Genomic DNA, 20080 nt, shown 5'->3' on the forward strand with positions numbered 1-20080 from the left:
TAATGCTAGAAGTCAAATGAATGGACAAAGAAATGCTATTTACAACATAGCTGGCCATCACAATCACTCCATTGATTTAAAAAAAATAATTAGCCCATTTCCTTCAATATTAGACCACATTTAAATTTTGCCATTATTTGAGCTGTCTCTCTCAAAATATTTTAACTTTCAGAAGCAATTACTAAGCAATGAGTTTATTGCTGGATTTCAATATTCAATCAAAGACCAGCCCAAAATAAAGCACTGTATTTGTCATTCAGGAAGTGTTACAAAAAATGATGCAATCTGAATCTTTGGATAGTTATGGGCACTGAACCTGGACACTGAAGGGAAGGAAGATTGTTCAGTTCAGTGGCTTTGGAGGTACCTTCACTTCCAATGTTCAGGCTTTGAAGAGTGACAAGGGTGTATTTCAGTGTCCCTCCCAAGCAGCAGCACACTGAAGACTTGTACCTTGAAGCAAGCTACACTTGAGCCTGATAAAACACTTTATCAAGATTGTAACAAGAAATCAATTGGTTTTGGGTGTCCCAAAATATGCTCAGCAGTTTACAGTGTAATGAGGAAGTTTGGCTTGTGGTAGCAGTGATGATGTAGGCAAATAAGACAGTCATGGGCATTGCAATGTTCCAAATGCAGCTCTAAACTGGAATTTCTTAGTAAGACAATGAATATTGCCAGAGTTACCCAGGTCTGCTCTTGAACCTTGCTTGGTAACTTCAATTTAGAGAAGTGCCATGACGTGGGCAGAGGGGACCTCTGGCTAACTCTTTGTTGCCATCTTTATACCTCAATTTGTACCTCAGATGATTGCCCAGTTTAGGATTGAGGAATACAGTCTGCACTGCAAATCACACCACATTTGGAACAGAGTCCTGAAAACTTTCATCAGGCAACAAAATTCCTGGATTTCTACCTACTGAAGTTAATACTGCTTGGAGGTTACTTGATTTTGAGGACAGTTGTCTTCTAAACACTGATTTTGAGAACAGAACAGTGATAATGTATTGATAAATAGCTGATTCTTCAAAACAGTTGTTAGTAAAGCTTTTGCACTAAAAAAATTGAAAAGGTGTTACTTACAGACAACCAAATCTTATAGCTTGTGAGTGCCAGCTCAGTATTACTGAAATCAGCATTGCATCCACAGCTTGCCAGTGTACAGGAGGAGGTGCTTAACTGTTCTATGTTCCCCAAATCCGACTTCAAGCCACTGTTTTCTGCTTGTGCAGTCCTATTCCTTCACCACAGAGCAATTGTATCAATACAGAGGCTGATTTGAGACATAATCTTTACTAAAATACACCATCTTCTTCCAAGTCACCTCTGTCTTAGAAAATACACATGTGAAATAATTAAAAAATAGATTTCTGCTTTTCAGTTGAATAAGCAGGTTTGAGTATGTATCTCTGCTAAGTGACTCCATTGAAAGAGATGCAAGATGGAAGGCACAATGTTCAAAAACTTGCATTTCCTTGTAAAGCAAAGATGATTTTCTAAACCCTGCATCTCAAGCCAAACCTTGCATCCAGAAGCTCAACCCTGTTCTCTCCCATCTGCATGTCTCCACATGTCATAGGGATTCAGCAGCCCAAACAGTGCCATTATTATCTTCAAGTTTTGACTTTGCTGGTACCTGAGTGCAGGTACAAATGGGAAATGTTGCAATTACCTGGAAGTATCTTATCTTTCTAGTGGATCATGTGAGCTGAAATAAACTGCAGCTCATTCTTACACTGCTGATGAAACAGGCTAAGATTGAATTGAAATGTGTCACTGTGGTGGACATGCTCCTAGCCATGGGCATTGCATCACTTCAGTGAGAAGATGCCATTTTTAAAAATGTCATTCTTCCCTTTAATGCAGTAACTATTGAGCTTTAAAGACTGGTTTTATTATTGTGATACAGAAGCATGTACATGTTAAGTCCCTTTCAGAGAACTGGGTGTAAACTTTAGGTCACTTATCAAAGGTGTAATACAATCTGCCACAATGGTAAAATACCACTTCAGATTTCAACTTCACCCCTGAAAGTCTAATGGTGTTCACTGCATACCAACCCTCAAAATATTAAATAAAAAAAAAGTACTGAAATGTGTTTAAAGAGCATCTCTGTAACACTGATAACTGGCTCACATATTCATCAATAAAGGAGGTTTTTATTGCAGTAAAAAGGATGCTCCAGGCTCGGGGAAAAAAGTTAGGAGCACAGCTCATATGGAATTTTTTTCCCCTCTACAGCCATGTCACAGACTTAAAATACCAGAGTCTGTGAGATAACTGTCTGGGTTCAGGTAATGTACATGGAATTGTACATGAAAAATGTTACTTCAAGTTACTGAAAACTTTATTGTGAAATCAACAGAGTTGGTGTTTAAAAGTAAATACATTTCCCTTTCTGACTGTTGCTGAAATGAACGAGTATTTCCTGTCCATGCATCCAGCAGTGTACTGTAAAACACAAGGCAAACCAGGGCAGCCTTACTGAAGGCTACTCTGAAGACCCTTTTTGTCAGTCCTTTATTTTCAGATTATTATTTCTAAGGAAACATGCACCATAGGTCTTTAGTTACCTCTTAAGAGGAAAAGCAAGGAAAAAAAAAAGGAATATTCCATGACACTTTCACCCACTCATAAAAGCTTGAAATCATAAGCACATGGAAGTCAAGCAAAGGCAAACCAGTATTTCATATAGCCTGAGAATTACACTAAAACATACACAACATCCTTTACTGGTAAAGGAAAAAATGGACTTAAAAACATCACAACTAACACCTACATTTTACCATACAATGGAATAATTATCTTTGGCTGTAAAGTGTCTTGGTTCTACCACACAGGTCTAGAACTGACTACCAGGAAACACAGAACCCTATGGGTGTTCTTTTGCTTCTAGAATAAATTGGTGCCTGTTTCCCACTCCTAACCTAAATGTAATAGGAGGCATTTCAGATGATTAAAAGCCATTTCTAACTGGAAAAAGGCACCTACCTAACCAAACACTGAGGTTATTTTATCTGTGATCTTATTTTGCTTCATTATAAAGGCAGTAATTGAGTTTATCTTTAAGTTTAAAAGGTTGAAAAGCCTTTTAAAATGACATGACAGTAGAAAATGAATGAACTGACAGGATAAATATGACCATCTACTTCCAAAACTTCAAAATTTATAAAAGTTTCTTGGGTACCACCAATGTGTGATGAGTTCATACAAGCAATATACACCCTGCAGGTTTTCCATGTGCTTTATCAGGGCTTCTATGTCATGACTGGCTTTAAAAATAATTTTTCAGCCAGTATTACATCCTCCAAATTGCATAGTTAATTATTGGTGTTACTTGATGAAGTTCAATAACAATTCTTGAAAGTTGTGGATATTACTAATCAGTGAAAGGGGACTCAAGAGTGCACTATACCTTTGGAATGTCACCATAAGATCCAAATTATTTATTTACACCCACAGTCCCAAATTATTTCAAGGTAAAATCCTGAAACTGTTTAATGGTAATCTTGTGGTCCACATAATGTTTTACTTGTTCAAGAACTTGGACTGCTCTGAGGGCATAAAGCACTTCATCTCACTTGCAAACTGGTGTGGGACATCCAAGCTCTAAGAGCTTCTTTCTAATAAATCCCCTGGATGCAGCTGCTTTTTTGGGAAGGGGAAAAAGCAGAGAGGCAAAACTGAGTCATTTTAAATGAAGCCACTACCATCTACACAATTGCTACCTATTAGATATTCAAATTCTTCAGCTTTCTAGACATTTCTTCTGACCTCTGTCATGGAGAACTTCCCAGTGAAGATACAAAATGCAAATGAAGCCCTGCACACATTTTTGCCAAGTGTCCATCATGTGGATGAAGATTTTACAGTATGACCACTTGAGGTCATTTTCCAAACACCTCACACAACAAGAAAGGAACAGCCACACTTCTTCCACCTACCTCTTCTGGTGGAGACAATTCTTCCATATTGTACAATGATAAGCAAAAGTATTTCGAGGGGAGTAACAAAGAAAGGAAGTGATTCAGAGGCTTTGAACCACAGTACCAAAAATTCATTCCTCCATGCAGATGCCTGCAAAGAAACTGCCTGCAAACTGGGCTGTTGGTCTGCTCCCTCACAGAACACACCAGGTGACCACTTGAGCAACCTCACCTGATGTCACACAGTGACACTGCCACATCCAACTACCAAACGTCCTCATCATACAGCACAAGGATCATAAAACAGCAGAATTTTTAAACGATGAGTCAGAGCTAAACCATCATGGCTACCATTAGCCTAAGACATACCAGCTTCATTTCTTTCTAGAACGAATCCAAATGTCTAAAGAAAACTCAGACAACACCAGGCAAAGATCTTCTATGCACCCCAGAAACTACTAATCCTAGAAGTGCATCACTAACTTTTTTGGGTCAAAATTGTTCTTCACAGAACTCCCACTGGCTATTCTGGAGTCACAGCAGCAACACAGCTGACTTACAATATCCTTAAAATCACAAGTTAAATGACAGATACTGCAAAATGGGGTGGGAGGGGGAGGTCAATGACACTATCCAGATCATCATGTACTTCCGATAATTTAACACCACGTAGGAGAGTTTAAGTGCTGCTCACTTCAGAGGAGGTCTGTGTCACACACAGTAAAACACCATCCTAATAGAGCAATGTCATCCCTTAGCTGTGACCTCTGCTAAAGACTTTGAAAGACAATGACAAAGTGAAAACTGTCTACGTGAAACCTGTCAGATCCTGCACTGCTTGCACTTGAGACCCTACAGTTGATCATCAAGATCATCAAACAGAGAATAAGTCCAACCACGTCCAACCAACCACAGCAGCAGTTCTACACCCAAGCACACCCTGATGGTTGAGCAGTACCTATCACTGACACACAGCTCCAACTGGAAGGTGATGTTTTCTGTCCTAGGTCTTAAACTGTGCACTCCAGAGAAGCTCAATGCAAACGGCCATTTCACCAGGAAATGTGGAGCCTCAGGAGGTGCTCCAGACCAAGAAGTGTAGGACATCCAGTCATGTTTGGTGTTTTTAACACTTCCACCCTGATTCCACTTACTGGAACTGGATATTTCTAACACCCATGTCCAGTCTGTCTTATTTTTCATTTCAGCTTTCTCCCTTCTTCTTCTCTGGCGTGGCAAGAGTGGCTAGACTCATTCTCACTTGGGGGATTGGAACTGGGTGCCGGAGGTCAAAATTCGGCTGGGTCTCACCCACAGCCCGCCGGCTCCTTTTTCCCTGCCTGCCCCCGACCCGGCGGCCGTCGCCCGATGCTGCCCCGGCGCTGTCGCCCCGCCGCGGCCGGGGGGCAGCGCACGCCGGGCTGGGGGGCCGGGGGCCGCCGCCCGCCCCACCTCACAGCCCGGGCCGCCCGGAGCGGGGCCCCCGCCAAACTTTGCGGCCCGCGGGGAGCCGGGACCCGGCCCGGCCGCCGCCCCCGCCACCCCCGCAGCACCCCGGGCAGGAGGTGAAGCAACCTGGCGCCGGCTCCTGCACTTTGCACAGCGGGCGCAGAGCCGCCTCCATCCCTGCGCCTCCCGGCAGCGCTAAGGCGCATTTTTTCGCACTAATCTGCACATTCAGCACGTCCAGAGCGCCTATGACTTTACCTGGACTTTCTCCACTCTCCGGGCTCATCACACCGCGATCGCCTCCCCATCCTACCGCTAACTCTCGCTCTCCTTCACTCCTTCCTCCTTCCCTCTTGCAAGGCCTGCTAAGATCAAGCCCGATGGAAAGTAGAGAGAGAAAGAGAAAGAGAGAGGCAGCGGGAAGGGAGGGGAGCCGCTCCATCCCTCCCTGCCCCCCCCGGGCACACACGCCAGCCCTTTTCCCCCCACCCCAGCCCTTCCCTCGGCGATTTCCTCCGCTCTTCGGCAACTACGAGGGCTCGGCGGAGCGGCTCCGAACGCGCCCCCGCTGCCCTCGGCGGCGCCCCGGCCGGCGCCCCCCCCGCCGCCCGCCCGCCCCGCGGCCCCCGGTACCTCGTAAAGGTCCCCCGAAGCCATGCTGGGGTGCGGGACTGGGCTCCTCCGCGCCGTCTCCCTCTCTCCACCTCTCCCGCTCCCCCACTCGCTCTCTCTGTTGAGTAAACTGTGTTTTGCAGAATGACAGGCTTTGGGGCTGGCTGTGCGCAGAATCAGAGGCGAGGAGAGCGGAGAGGCAGGCGGCGGGGCTGGCGTAACCAGCAGCAGCAGCAGCAGCAGCTCGGGCGCACAGCGCCGGGAGCCGCGTCTCCCCCGCGGCGGCGGCGGGGCCGGCGCCCCCCGCCCTCCCCTCACACCCCGCCCGCCGCTGCCGCCTCCCGCCCCGGGCGGGGACCGGGACCGGGACGGGTCCCCTCCGCGCCCTCCCTCCGGGAAAGTCCCCGGGCCGCTCTGACGGCGGCCTCCTCTCCCTCCTCCTCCTCCCTCCCCCCGCCCCCCCCCCCCCGCCCCCCCGCCTCAAACTCTTTCCGCGGCCAAAATAAATAAATAAAAAATAATAAGTAAAAAAAAAAAAAAGAAGAAGAAGCAATACAGGGGCGGGCGGGAGGGGTGGGTGCAGGAGCGGGCGCTCGGCGGGGAGGGCCGCGCCGCCCGCCCAAGGTCACCACGGGGAGAGGCGGGCGCGGGGCCTCGGGCGGCCCTGCTGGCACCTTCCGCCCCCCCGGCGCCGCGTGGCCGCCCCGCCGCCCATGGCCATCGCCGAGGGAGCCGAGCGGGCGGCAGCGCCCCAGGAGCGGCGGCCCGGGCAGCGCGGCGGGGCTCGGGGACACCTCTCGCCCCCGCTCCCCGCCGGGCACGGCGATGCCTCTCCGGCTGTCCCCCAGCCATTTTGCAGGTTCGCCAGCCCACTCGGGGATGTGAAAGCCGGCGGCCTCCCGCCACCTGCCCTTCACGTGGAGGCGGTGGTTGGAATTTTGAAGCTGATCGGGGATGCGCGGCCACACGCAGCCACCGACCATCGCCACTTTAGAGGCGTCCATGCCGTTTCTTGGAAGAGAAATGTCGCCCCATGGCCGCTGTGCTTACCTGAGAGACGGGGAACGTGTGAAGGTGATGCCGAGTGAGCCGGGCAGCTCCTTGACTGACCAACGGCCTTCGCCGGCCATCGCTGCAGAGCCTGAGGAGCTTCTCCCACAGGAACCCGGCCCTGAGCGACCCGAGTCCGGACATATTCAAGAACGGCCTGGATGCAATCCCGCGCCATGTGCTGTAGGGTGAGCCTAGAGCAGGGTGGTTGGACCAGATGACCCACTCGTGTCCCTTTCACCATGAGTGATGCTGTGAACTGGTGATTCCGTGAAGAGGAGTGTGCTCATGGTGATGGGAAGCCGGACATTGCAGCAGTGATGGACTCCAGAGGAGGCAGGAGCCGCGGTGTGGAGAAGCCTGAGCAGGATGCCGGGGCCACCGAAAAGGTAAGGGCTGCTCTCTGTGGAGGCTGATGAGCACCATGTCGTGTTCCTGCGGCTTCGGGCTGTGGAGGATGTGCTTCTCCAGGTAAAGTGTTGTGTCCTTTCAATATTTTATTTGTCGGTAGGAAGGAGCACCATGAGGATGTTCTCTGAGCAGCTCTTCACACCTCGGCTCTGTAGCCAGCCAGCTCCAGTTGTTACTGAGTTTCAGACTCATTGTTCTCACCTCACAGCCATTCCCTGTAACCTGGGATCAGTAGTGGTTGTATGGTCTGGCTTTGCCACAGTTGTGGCTTTTGTTCATCGTCTTGTGTTTGTTGTTTTTCCCTTCTTGATTTTTCATGTGAATGTGAGAGTTGCACTGCTCAGAGAACAAGTTGGAGAGGGTTATTGAATGTGATAATGGTTAATAAAAGTCGCTGGTATTGAGCACTGAATTATTTCCAAAATTTTATTTCTGACCAAAAATCCTACTGTGGCTCAAGTGATGTGAAGCCAAAGACTCTTCTGGCTGAGAAGATTCCTTTTTAAAATATCAATACTGGGTATTTTGAAGATTGTCACTTTTTATCATGAAAGTAGGAAATCACGCATGTACATCCAGCTCTTGCTTGACCCCATCTCCTGAACTGTGAATATTACCTCTGGTGATTATGAACTTGCCAGCTAACCAGTTTAGTATTGACTGAGAGTTCAATAAAAACTATCTAATGATAGTTTGGAGCTCAAAGACGTTTATGGTTTGTGTGGTCTGCAGAGGTGTGTGATGATGTTGGACTCCTAAGGACAAGACTTTTTTTTTACCTGACTGTGGTAACTGGAGAGTTGTCCTCTGCTTTCCAGTTTGCCAGCAATATTTGGATTGGTGAGATTTGGTATTTGAAGAGTAAAATGTTGAAAAGATAAAGAAATACTGTAAACTACCCATGTGTAGTAATTCCAATAATTAATGCAGCAAGTACTTTTTAATTGCCGAGCAGTGCATGCATTACTTAATAATCACACCCCGTGGTTTCTTCTTGATAAATCAATTATTTTGTTTTATTGTAAAGTGACATTTATTGTTTACAGTAGCAAATCAGCTCATTGAGTTGATAAGAATAAGATATATAAGAATATATCCATCAATAAGTAGGTGTTTTAATACATCTCTTCAATGTCTGCTTTATTACAACTACATTTTGCAGCCTTCCACAGCAGTAAACAAAATGGCAGTCAGAGCTGGTGAGTAATTTTTCAGATGCATACTGAAGTATTTGTTCTCTGAATCTGTTGGCCTCTTTCATAGTATCAACTCTTTCCAAAGGTCTCTTGATTGAATTAAAAAAAAGTCCCTTTCCAAGCTGTAGAAGAGTATAAGTCTTTTATTTTGAGACAGGTCTAATAATCAAACTGTTCTTTCTGGGCTTTGCTGTTCCTGTGTTCCCAGACAGATGAAATGAGACCAACTCACCCTGTGCCATATTGGAAGAAGTCTCCATGACCTGGTCTATATTTTTGACAATTTCATTTACATTTTACAATGTTTACAATAACATTGTCAATATCGTTGCTGTAAGATTTACAACCCAAACAAATAGTAGCTTGGAAGTTTTGAAAGGATGAATGCTTTAGTGGATACTTTGAAGAGGGGAAACATCTTTTTCCTGATTACTCACTCCTCGTTTCAGAGGGCACAGTCCCCTGGGATGCCGTGGTTTGTGAGTCAATAGTGAGAGAGAGAACTTAAAGAGAACTTTTGTGATTGTCAAACCCAGGAAAAGTTGGTTATGGTTTTGGTGTATTTCCCTCTGAGTGAGCAGAAGACAAAGTTTTAAGTTTTAAAAAATTCAAGTGACCTTCATTTGCCCAGCAGGTCTTTATTGTAACTAGACAGGGCAGGCAGTGTTCCTCTGAGTCTTGTGTAAAAAATAGAAATGCCTAAATTTATGATAATCTTTTAGGGTTTCTGATAATAGATTTTCTGGGAATACATCTTTTCCAGTTTCATTTGCCTTTCAGTGGTAATATCAATGAAATTAAATTGCAGCAAAATCCAGATTGTTGTACAAATTTCAAGCTCTAAACTTAATGGTTTTGCTAAGTATGTGATTATTCATTACTCTTATTGTTTTGCTGCCTTCTCCTATTTCCCATCCCAAGAGAGTAATGCAGGCAAGAGAGGCATTCCAAGCAAGATACATCACATTTGAACACTTTTTGGATTTGATGGATGCTCTGGATTCCACTACTTTATTTGAAGGAATTATCTCTCAGTCTGAATAAACTTAAAAGCAAAAGTATTCTATTCCAGAAAGCAAAAATACTGCTGTCATAGCTGGGGTATTGATTTGGTATTGACTGCTTAGTCAATCAGTCCAGGGCTATACAAATATGTGGGAACTGTACAGCCACTGACACAGTTCCCTCAAATGAGTGCAGTTGAGTATTTGCAAACAAAAAATTGCCATGAGGGGCTGTGTTGGCTCTTGAAGAGGAACAAGAATGACGGGCAAGAATAATTAATAAATGGAGAAATTGAGAGAATTCCTGTGCTAAGGTACGAAAATTATATGAGAGAATGGGGGAAAACAAGGCATGAGTGAAGAATAAGGAACCAAAGGCAAGTGCAAGGAGAAGGCTGTGCAAAGCCTTGGTTGTGTGAAAAAATGGGGGAGGCAAAGGAATATTTTAGCAGCAGTTAACTGAAGCAAAAGCAGGGAACAAGGTAGCAAGATGTCTATCGCCAACCTCAGAAGGGAGGATGATCAGAACATGGAAAAAGTCAGTGAGTGAAAATGAAAAAAGTGTCTCAGTGGGTTCACAGAGTAGCAGATGACAGGAAATGGGGAGCAGCTACTGCAGGAAAAGGAGAATTGCTTGTGGCACCACTGACCTGGATGGGAGACAGGCAGGATCAGGGATTCCCCTGGGCTGGGGCTGTGGTGGCTCCACACTCACCTGGTAGGTCTGAGGGAGCACCAGGATACCACAGGAAGCTTATCACAAAAATTATCCAAGATGTGAAGTCAAAAAGGAAGTGCAAAACAAGAGGAGGGTATCCTTGGCATACAGAGACCATCTAAAAATTAGAAATGAGCTGAACATGAGAAAATTAAGAAAGCAGCATGGTTTTTTAATAATTGATTTGCATTATTTTGTGAGAAGAACTAGGCTAGGGAAAAGCCCCATGTACTTTGCTTTGTGCCATGCTGTCTTTGGAAGCAAACAAGTAGTTGTGATCATTTGATTCTGATGCTAAATTAATGTCTTCCTCAATACCCTTCTTTGGATCTTATAACATGCCATTACTTATCATCAAGAGGAAACATTTGAAATAGAAGCTGAAATACCACAGTATAATGAAACCAACAGTAATATATGGAAAACAAAGTAATGTTTGTTTGTTGCAGTACATCACACACCATGGAACAGAACTTTTCTAGGGTTAACAGTACATTTTAATGACTGCTGTTCTAAAAAGTGGCTTTACTTCTTTCAACTTTATGAGTCTATTTTGTTCTCTTTAGTATGGCCAATACCATTTTGCCTTAACTGGGGAAGGGGGAAAAATCTTTGTCCAAGGATAAAATGATGATAACTTTGTCTTTCTCTGAACACATTGAGTACCTCCCAATATAGCACCAAAACTAGAATCTTTGCACGTTCTTCTCCCTCTTGTTTGCAAATGCTTTTTTTTGCCACTTGACATATTGTCAGAGATAATAAGAAGGTGCCAAAGCTTTCCTGTTGGACAGTTTGCTGACTTTCCAACTAAGGTGAAAAAAAAGACAAAGTGTAGATCATGGATGTAGAAGTCGGTCTCATTTGGGAGCTCTTGTGTGCACGGAACCTTCAAAATTGGAGCTGATTTAGGAAATCATGATGCACATCTAACAGGAGCAAATGGCACACATTGTTTTTCTATATCCCTGTATATCCTTAACATCAGGAAAGAGCCCAGTATTAGAGATTTTGGATTATGGCCTTATTTTTTAAGTGGGTTGAGACTGAAGTGTGAGGTGGAGCTCCAGTGGCTTCCTTTGTTAAGCAACAAATAACAATGTGTGAGCACCTAAGAATGTTGTAAGTTGTAGTAGAAGATGGGATTTGAAACTTGAAATTAAAGGAGGTTGGGATATGTTTCATTAGTTTAATTAATATTATTTATTTATTAATTTTTTTAATATTATTTATTTATTACATCTGGGTGAGATGTATTAGAACTGTTATAAATAATCTATAAACAGCAAGACAACAGGAAACAGATTAATCTGAGTGATTCTCTTAAGGGAAGACATCTGACATGTTCAGTGTGGTTTACACATAGAGTGCATGTGATATTCAGAGTGATCACAGTGTATTACAGCACATTAGTAAGCTAATTTTTTAAGCTGATTTTTCTCCCTGAATCTTTGCTGTATAAAAATTGCATTGAATTAATGATACCCAACCTACAAATATGCAGGGTTTAAGATCTAGGTGTATAAATGGTATATGTTAAGCAATGCTGTGTTTTGTGGTTTTTAATCATGGACTCAGCTTGCACCTCTGTATTTGCCTCTCCCAAACCCTTTGTGCATAGCAGGCTGCTCATGAGGGTTGCCCAAGAAAAGGAAAATCACTGCATGATTTAATAATGACTCTGAAACTATGCAAGGACACACAACACTTCAGAAAACTAAAAGAATTATTCCTTACTAATGAGAAAAAGTATGGGGCTGGATCCATCCATGAAAATGATGACATAATGCAATTATTTGTGTGGATGGAGAGGTTGAAACCACAAGGTACCTTCAAGTCTGTTTTTCTGGGCTTACAAGCAAACACTGCATGATACACTGAAAGTGTTTAAAAATACATACAATTATAAGAAAATATAGAATAGTGGTGGTGCAGACAATCTCTGTGGCTTGTCCGCTCCAAGCCTGCAGCTCATCCTGGGTCATCTAGAGTTCATTTGCTCATGACTGTCTCCAGTTGGGTTTTGAGTATGGCTGCATAACCAGGGATGAAGTCAGTGCCCCAGCTCTGAGGCCCTTTCTCCAGCAGTTCATTGGCATTTCTGTGCTGCTGTTTCTGATGACATCCTTTAAGGAGAGACTTCTTGTTGTGCTTATAGGATTCTTGGGCCTTTGTAAATTATGTTGGATTTCGCTCAGGAAAATGAATACATGTTGTATTTGAATATCATAGCACAGCCTAAGATATTATTATGAGCTAGTCAAGGATTAGCTACTCTTTGCCTGGAAAGCTAAAATAAGGGCTTTTTGATCTTGGCAAAATGGGAGAAAGCAAATGTAGTCCAGGGAGAAGCAGAATTCATTTTGTCTGCTGGTCATTCAGAAATTCATTCTGTGCCAAGTTAGCTGGAATTCCTAATGGCACACTTTTTGAAAGATTTATATATTCACAGGAGGTTTTTTTTTTTTTAGAAGTGTGGAAACTAAATTTTAAAGGAATATTTTTCTTTTTTATTTATTTTGTTAAGACATTTTATGTTTTAAAAGAATATATGTTTAATGGTGCCTTATTAAAGTGTGCACTTTAAAAATGTGTAAATATACTGCACATGTTAATTATTTGTTATTATAGATGCCTTTAAATACAAGCTAGTGGAAGTCTCCATTTACATACAAGGGCTGCTGGTGGTTTGGTTGTGTCTCTAAGAAGAGAATTATACCCACTGTGAATGAATATGCAACAGGCCCTGCTTGTTACAGTATTTTTTTTTTTACAGTATAATTTTGTTGTTATAATTGTTACAGTATTTTTTAATTACAGTATAATTACAGTACATACTTAGCTATGCTAATCATTAGGACTGCTTTTTAGGGTAAGGGCTATAAACTTGGTCTTATGGGACTTAGTATTTGCATTACATTTATTTGCAGGAAAAGTACCCTTCCAAAGCATTACTCACACAATTTTTCATAAAGAACTTAGAAACTTGTAATATCTTGTTATTAGACGTTATTCTAAGTTTTTATATTCTTTTAAATTTTTTAGACATTAAATATTCTCAACTTCAGAATTGTCAAGAATTTAACTCTTTTTAGTTGTTGCTAGAGTGATTTTTAAAAATAGTAAATCCAGTTGTAATACTGATTTCCAAATAACAAACCATTTAAATTTCTTTAGTGCCTGTACCAGTGTGTCAGTACAGGTGAGATGGAGCCAGCCCAGTTGGGAGAGGCATGAACTGGAACACAGCCTCTATAATAGACTTTCTTAAACCAGGATGGACTGTCTTAGAGTGAGGGAACTCAATGAAAAAAGGCCTAGTTTTAATTAGGAAGACTAATTCATTTATCAGTGTGGATTGAGAGTAATTCTTGAAAAATCAGGTAACATAAAACCTGAGGAGATATGAGAGTCAGGTCTGCACCTTTACACTCAACCCTAAATTTCCTGGTGGTCTTGTCAGAACAAAGCAGGCTGGAGTGTATTAAAAACCAAAACCTGAAATCTGAACTTCCAGTGAATTTAAGTTATAATGTCAACATAGCAAACAGCAATTCACCTTCCCTGAAATTCTGGACTCTTTAACTGGAGATAATGTTGGTAGGAACCAAGGACTACTCCCAACTCACCTCTCACACTTTCTCTTGCTCAGTGTTATTCCAGTTCTATAACAGTGCATTAATTTTACTTCTTCATCTGCTCTCTTGGCAACATGTTACTTCTTACTTTTCAGAGTCCCCTGAAAGCAGAAGTTGGGACTTTGTTTCAGCCTGGCTTTCTGGTCAGTTGTAGTTGTACTTCTCACTAACTTATATTGCTGTGTGTTCCCTCTGTTGTTAACCTGTAACACCAAGCCAAATCAGCCTGCCTAAATTCACTGTATGGAAATGAGTCCTGAGTTTTGTTTATTTGTGAGTTTGTGCAACTTAGTGTAGCTGATACAGATAATTTTTTATTCAAGACAGTGCAGCATATTGGTGCTGATATCATCAGATGACAGATTTGGTTTTCTTTTTTTGTTATCTTGAACAGTCTCTCAGTTACACTCTCTTTTGTGCACAAACCAGTCCATTCTCATTCTAATTCTGGGTAATTAAACATATAATCTTCTGTTCTAGTTTTAATAACACAGTTTCAGAGCATGTGTCAACTAAGTATCCCCGTGAATATGGCTACCCAATTCCTTAGTGGTGTTTTAGATCATTTTTGCTCTTTAATGCAGGAATCTTTGACTTGTGTTCTCTACCCTGTTGACCCCCTGAACTGAATTTGGGTTGCAGTAAATGCAGAGGTGAGCACCTGGCTTCACTGTGAACTTTAAACTGATGTGGGACTGGGACCTCCCACCTGATGTCCCTGTCCTGGGTAGGGATGATTTTCAGCCCTCCCAGCCTGGTTGGTGTGGAGAGGACAGTGAGTCTGTGCTGTGCTGTGCTGTGCTGGGGGAGCACTCAGGGCATTAAAGGGCTGGAGTGACTGAGACCCTCACAGGAGAAGGGGCTGAGGGACAGAGGTTTGTTTAGTGCAGGGAAGAGAAGGCTGAGGTGGATCTGATGTGGTCCTAAGGGGTGGTAATAGGGAGGATGTGCCAGACCTTTCTGAGCAAAGCATAGTAAAAGGATGTGGTGCAATGATCAAAAGTTGTAAATGGGGAAAATATGACTGGACAGAAGGAGAAAAAAATCATAATGAGAGAGATTGAGTGCTGGAACAGATGCCTGGAGAGTTTGTGGGTTCTCCATCTTCAAAGGCTTTCAAGACTCAACTGGACAAGGCCTTGGACTGCCTTATCTAACTTTGAAATTAACCCTTTGACAAAGAAGGTGAACTGGATGACCTCCAGAGGTCCTTTCCATGCTCAGCTATGTTATAATTTTATGAAACCAGAGGGAGAGATCTGAGATTTTTCTCCTTGATCTGTAACTTCAGTTCTAAGGATTTTACTCCTTGAAATTGCAACTGTTAACATCGTGTCAGTACATAGTTAGACGAAATAAAAGTGTTCAAATTACCTTGTGTGGGTGGAGGTAATCTGTGCAGCCTTGAACAGCAAATAGTAATTAAACCAGGGTGGTAGCAGAATGTATCCTGTTCTGGAGCTCCTGCTCTCTGCTCTGTGCTCTTTCTTTCACTGCCTTGTGTGTGAGTACCAGGGTGGCTTCAGCTGAAGGAAGGCAGGAAGCAACTGTGGCACTTGTGAGGGGATGATGGTCTGCCAGTTATTGTTGTGATGCTGATGCTCTACTCAAATGTGTAGTCAAACAAACAAACGAAGGTTAGTAAAACATACCTGAATTTGGGTATTTGGCATTGCCAGGAAAGTATTTTCTACATCTATGTGATGCAGATTTCATGTTTTGCCTTTATTTTTTGGTTTTGGGCTATTTCAGAGTCTGACCCATGAACTTTTCCAGAATGTCAGCTCTACAAGGCACTGCAACCCAGGGACATGGTCACTGATGGCTGCTTGATGATTCTTGGCTGTACCTGCCAACATTTGACATTCAGAAAGGGGTAGGGTTGGCTGATGTGCCTGGTCACTCTCTGCCTTTGCAGCCTGGTGCTGTTGGTTGAGCAGAAGCTGCAGCCTGAACCAGAGTTTCTTGGAGGGTCCAGTACTGTTACAGGGGGTGTTTCCTTGGCTGCCCAGAGCAGCAGAGACAGTGCTTGAAAACAGGGTAAAAAGTACTTACAGCCCCACTGGTAGCACATGCCAGCAACAGCTCCTCTCCTGTCCACGGTTCTCACTCCCTCCTTGCCTGTGTGAATTCTGCCTGACCCACCCGTGCTGTCTCACCATGGCCACGGGGGTGTGTTGTGCCGGCTGCTGTCATGGACTTCTCACAGGTCATGGACAAGCTGGGCCATGGACTCTGCTTAACTCATGAGATTGCTTCAGTGGCTCTGCTGTCACATGGTGGTGACAGCAGCAGAGGCAGGAGCTGCCTTTGGCTCCTTCTGGTGCAGCCAGTTGTGCTCAGGAGCTGCCTCCTTGCTGACTCTGTCGCTACAATTGAAAGACAGGAAAAGCAGCTGAAGTGAAGGAAGGTCCATAAAAACAGTAGTCTGCTCTCAACCAGAAAAGGAAAATATATCTGTGAAATATGTTTGGAATCTTGAGTTTCAAGTCTAATGAACTGTTATTCATGTCACAAAACCAGCAACTTTTTTTATCAGTCTCAAAAGACTAATGCTGGTGGGTATAAACCCAGAATGTCACTGTCATCTTCAGATGTGGTGTGCTTAGCCCAAAGGTTATGTGTATCAGCTGCCTGCTCCCAAGAAATCCATGAGTACACTTCAGACTTTATGGCTGTTAACTGTCACCTTTCCTGGTAGTAAAATTCCTTACAGAGCAAACCTTGCCTCTACTTTCTCATGATTAATAGGATAGAGGTAACTCAGTCCATGAGCAGGCTTTAACAGAACACTGAGGACACACTACTGATGTTAATTGAGTTGGAAGGTGGCACCCTAAAAACAGTATTTGTTCTTGACAGTTAGAAAATTTATTTCTTCAGATGTGTAATGAGGAAGAATAATTTCAAAAGTAGAAGATTAATTTCAAATTGAACTATTTGTCTTCAGATGGAATAATATTTCTTTCTCATGCGTGAGGGCAGACATGGAGGAAATTTCATATATGGACAGAGAATATGTGAAGTTACAAAAAGATACTGTATTTCTTATAAGAGGACAGAGACTACTGTATCAGGAGCCACTGAGTAGTTGCTGTTGGGATCTACAGCAAAATTGAGCAATAATAAATAAAACTGACTCAGGAGAACTTGTGAATCAAATGAATAATCAGTTATGATATCAACTGCTCCTTTGACCCATGGTTACTCTTGAAAGCTGTGTCTGATGGCCTTAAAGACTCGTGTGATATATTCCCACCTCTCTTTTCAGTACATATAGCTCCTTTCCTGTTTTTTTAAGGGGTTAATTTGCCTTGCTGCAGATTTCAGAGCTGTCCAATGAGGGCAGAAAAGTGGTGAGCTGTTGAAGCAATGTACCAACCTTTCCTTCAGCTAGGCTGGACTTTGGAATGTGATATTGAAGCCACAAGTCTCCTGCTTGCTAAAATGTATTGCTGTTGTCCCACTGTGGCATCTTCAGAATGTATTTTGTAAGGTCAGGCTGACACATTGTGCTGGCTGAAACGACATATAAAGGATTAATTTTGTGGTTTATGTGTCTTTCTTTGTGTGTGTCCATGGTGGATGCACAAGAGTGTCCCAAGTGCTCTCTGTCATTCATAAATGCTGCTGATGAGTGTTCATCTTTTAGGCTGGCAAATGATTCCCTTGCTCTCAGTGCCCTTCTCCAGAGCTTCTCAGCCCTGGGCTTACACAAAAGGAATGGTGGAACAGTGGTGGGCTCCTCTCTCTGCTCTGTGGCATCAGGTGTGTTCACTGTATGAGAAATAGATGTGGTGCCATTCTGATCCATCATCCTGAAATTCCTCTACAGAGAGAAATTCAGGGTGGAATTTAGAAGGAAATTTATTGGGTAGAATACAAAAAAAAGCCAAAAAAACCCAGCAAAGAATGACCAACTCAAACCCTGAGAAATAGAAGACAGGAAATATAGAGCATTAAAATGCTTTCAGATCAACTCTACTTTGTTCATCCAGTGGTTTTTGGTACAAACTTTAAGATTTTCACTGTTTTGCAGTTTCCAAGCTCTACGAAATTATAAGCTTTTTCTAATACTCAAGCTAATTTTCCATGTGTTTATTTTTTTTCTTCATCAAAATCAACATTGACTCACCAAATATGATTATATAATCTCTGTTTTTTTCTTTCCCATTTTTGATGCTGTATTTCCCCACTTCTTTTTCAAGAACTACGTTTATTACATCCACCAACAAGTCCACAGGCAACATAATTACACCAGTCTTTGTGTATTGTGCTGTTGCAAGGACCTGTGTCCCATTACTTCTGTTGTCTTGGCAGTCACTAAATGTTTAAACCTACCCCCCATTGGTTAAAAACCTTCTGAGAGCTCCTAGAAGATTCAGACTGATTTCAGTGGCTTTTTATACAACACTTTAAAACCCTTCTTGATGTTTCTGGTTTCCTCCTTAGATCACATACTTCCAGAATTATCAATTCCAAAAGAACCTGAGAAATAAAAACCCTAAGCTTGCACCAGTGCTGTCTTCCTTTTGTTCCGTGGTGGTGCTGAGCTCCAAAAAGGAGTGCACTGGAGGAGTTTTGCTTAATCCATTTCTTTACTGAAATTGTTGATGAATGCTTAATGGTTTGTGTTGGGGAGGAGCAGTGTGGCAGCTCTGGGTTAGCCCTGCAGACCTGGCCCATGGATGCCCATGGACATTCATTTTTGCTGTGCTCCTGAAGCTCATTAGGAGGGTGAAAAGACCTGGTTTAGGATAAGGGACTGAAAAAGGCTTGGCTTGTTCAGCATTGGAGGGGAAAACCAGAGACAATATGAATACCTGAGGGAATAAATACAAGACAAGGAAAAGAACTATTGTGCTAAAGGGCAGTATTTGCTTATGGGGGAAAAAAAATGTGTCTAAAGTGACTGGGAATCAGAGGAAAGCTTTTTTATTTTTATGAGGTTCTGGAACAGCCTGAAAATGAAGAAGTGAGTTCAGAAAGAGAACAGCAGCTTTTAAGGTGGAGCTCAAGACTTTTATGAAAAGAATTATATAACATGGTGCCTACAGACTGCATCTGATGACTCAGGAGATCCCTTCCAGTCCTATGTTCCTAAATTTTCCTGAGCAATTCAAGTATAAGAAGAAAATGTCAATTTTAAACAATTTGTAACTGGGCTCAGCTTGAGTGCAATTCAATGGGATGAAGTAAAGGCTCTTTTTAAGCTTAAGGGCATTCTGCCTTCTGAATTTCAAAAACCTGTGGCAACCATGGTAGCCTGTCAAAATGGTTTTAAGAATCTTTTAAAATACAGGGTTATAGACATTATAAATCTTGGACTGGCCAATAACAATAATGACCAATAACAGGGTTTTTTTTAAACTTTCTAAATCCTTCCCTCTAACCTACAAGAGGAGGAAGAAGAAGCTCCATTTTCATCAAGGATTGGTATAATTCTTTCAAGGGGAAATTATTGTGCTGTTCTGGATTAATTGTGGCCCAAGACTGGTCTGTAGCAATCACAGGTCTGACCTAGACAAGCGTTGTGGAGACTGGGCAAGAAGTTTTAAGAAATGTTCTTCATTAATTTGTTGGTAAAACACTTCCTATATTTTCCAGAGAAATTTTGCTATGTTTACCAGGTCTGGAGCACTGTTTCAGTAACTAAATTCTCCATGCCCATTACTCAGACTTCCTTTATCAACACAGCTATCTTGTTGCTGATTGGAAATGCTGTAGAACTCTGGAGTAGGACCAAATAAACTGGGGGTGATAAGATGTGTATCAAGCCATGTTCTTGTTTGCAAGCTTTTCCTTCAGCATTTGGGATTTTCTTGTGCATTAGGCTTACTAGAAACTCTTGCTCTGGCCTAGATTAATCCCTAAAAACAGAACACAAATTACTTTATACTTGTGGATTAAGAGTCAGTTAATGAGGGCAGTTGGTATTGCCTCTTCAGTTTGGCTGAGTTTCTTACGACCCAAAAGCCTCTCCAAGATTGCAGCTCTCACCTGCAAAAACCTATCTGGGAAATGACTAATCAGTGCATTTTTTTCCTGGCCTAATTGTATTTCTCATGAATCAGCT

The 20080-nt window shown here is 42.7% G+C and overlaps 1 protein-coding gene across 1 annotated transcript in view; it reads right to left on the bottom strand.

Annotated features, from left to right (window-relative positions):
- The window catches only part of CDYL2 (chromodomain Y like 2), a 56739-nt gene extending 50563 nt beyond the window's left edge, over positions 1 to 6176 (bottom strand). The window contains exon 1 of the mRNA XM_054269489.1: positions 6009 to 6176. Within this exon, the coding sequence (XP_054125464.1) occupies positions 6009 to 6032 (24 nt within the window). The 5' untranslated portion in view covers positions 6033 to 6176. The remainder of the gene's footprint in view (positions 1 to 6008) is intronic.
- Between the last annotated feature and the right edge of the window lie 13904 nt (positions 6177 to 20080).

Source organism: Melozone crissalis, unplaced genomic scaffold, assembly GCF_028551555.1.
Source record: "Melozone crissalis strain CALT ecotype California unplaced genomic scaffold, PUWL_Pcris_2 ptg000007l_1, whole genome shotgun sequence".
Lineage (NCBI taxonomy): Eukaryota > Metazoa > Chordata > Aves > Passeriformes > Passerellidae > Melozone > Melozone crissalis.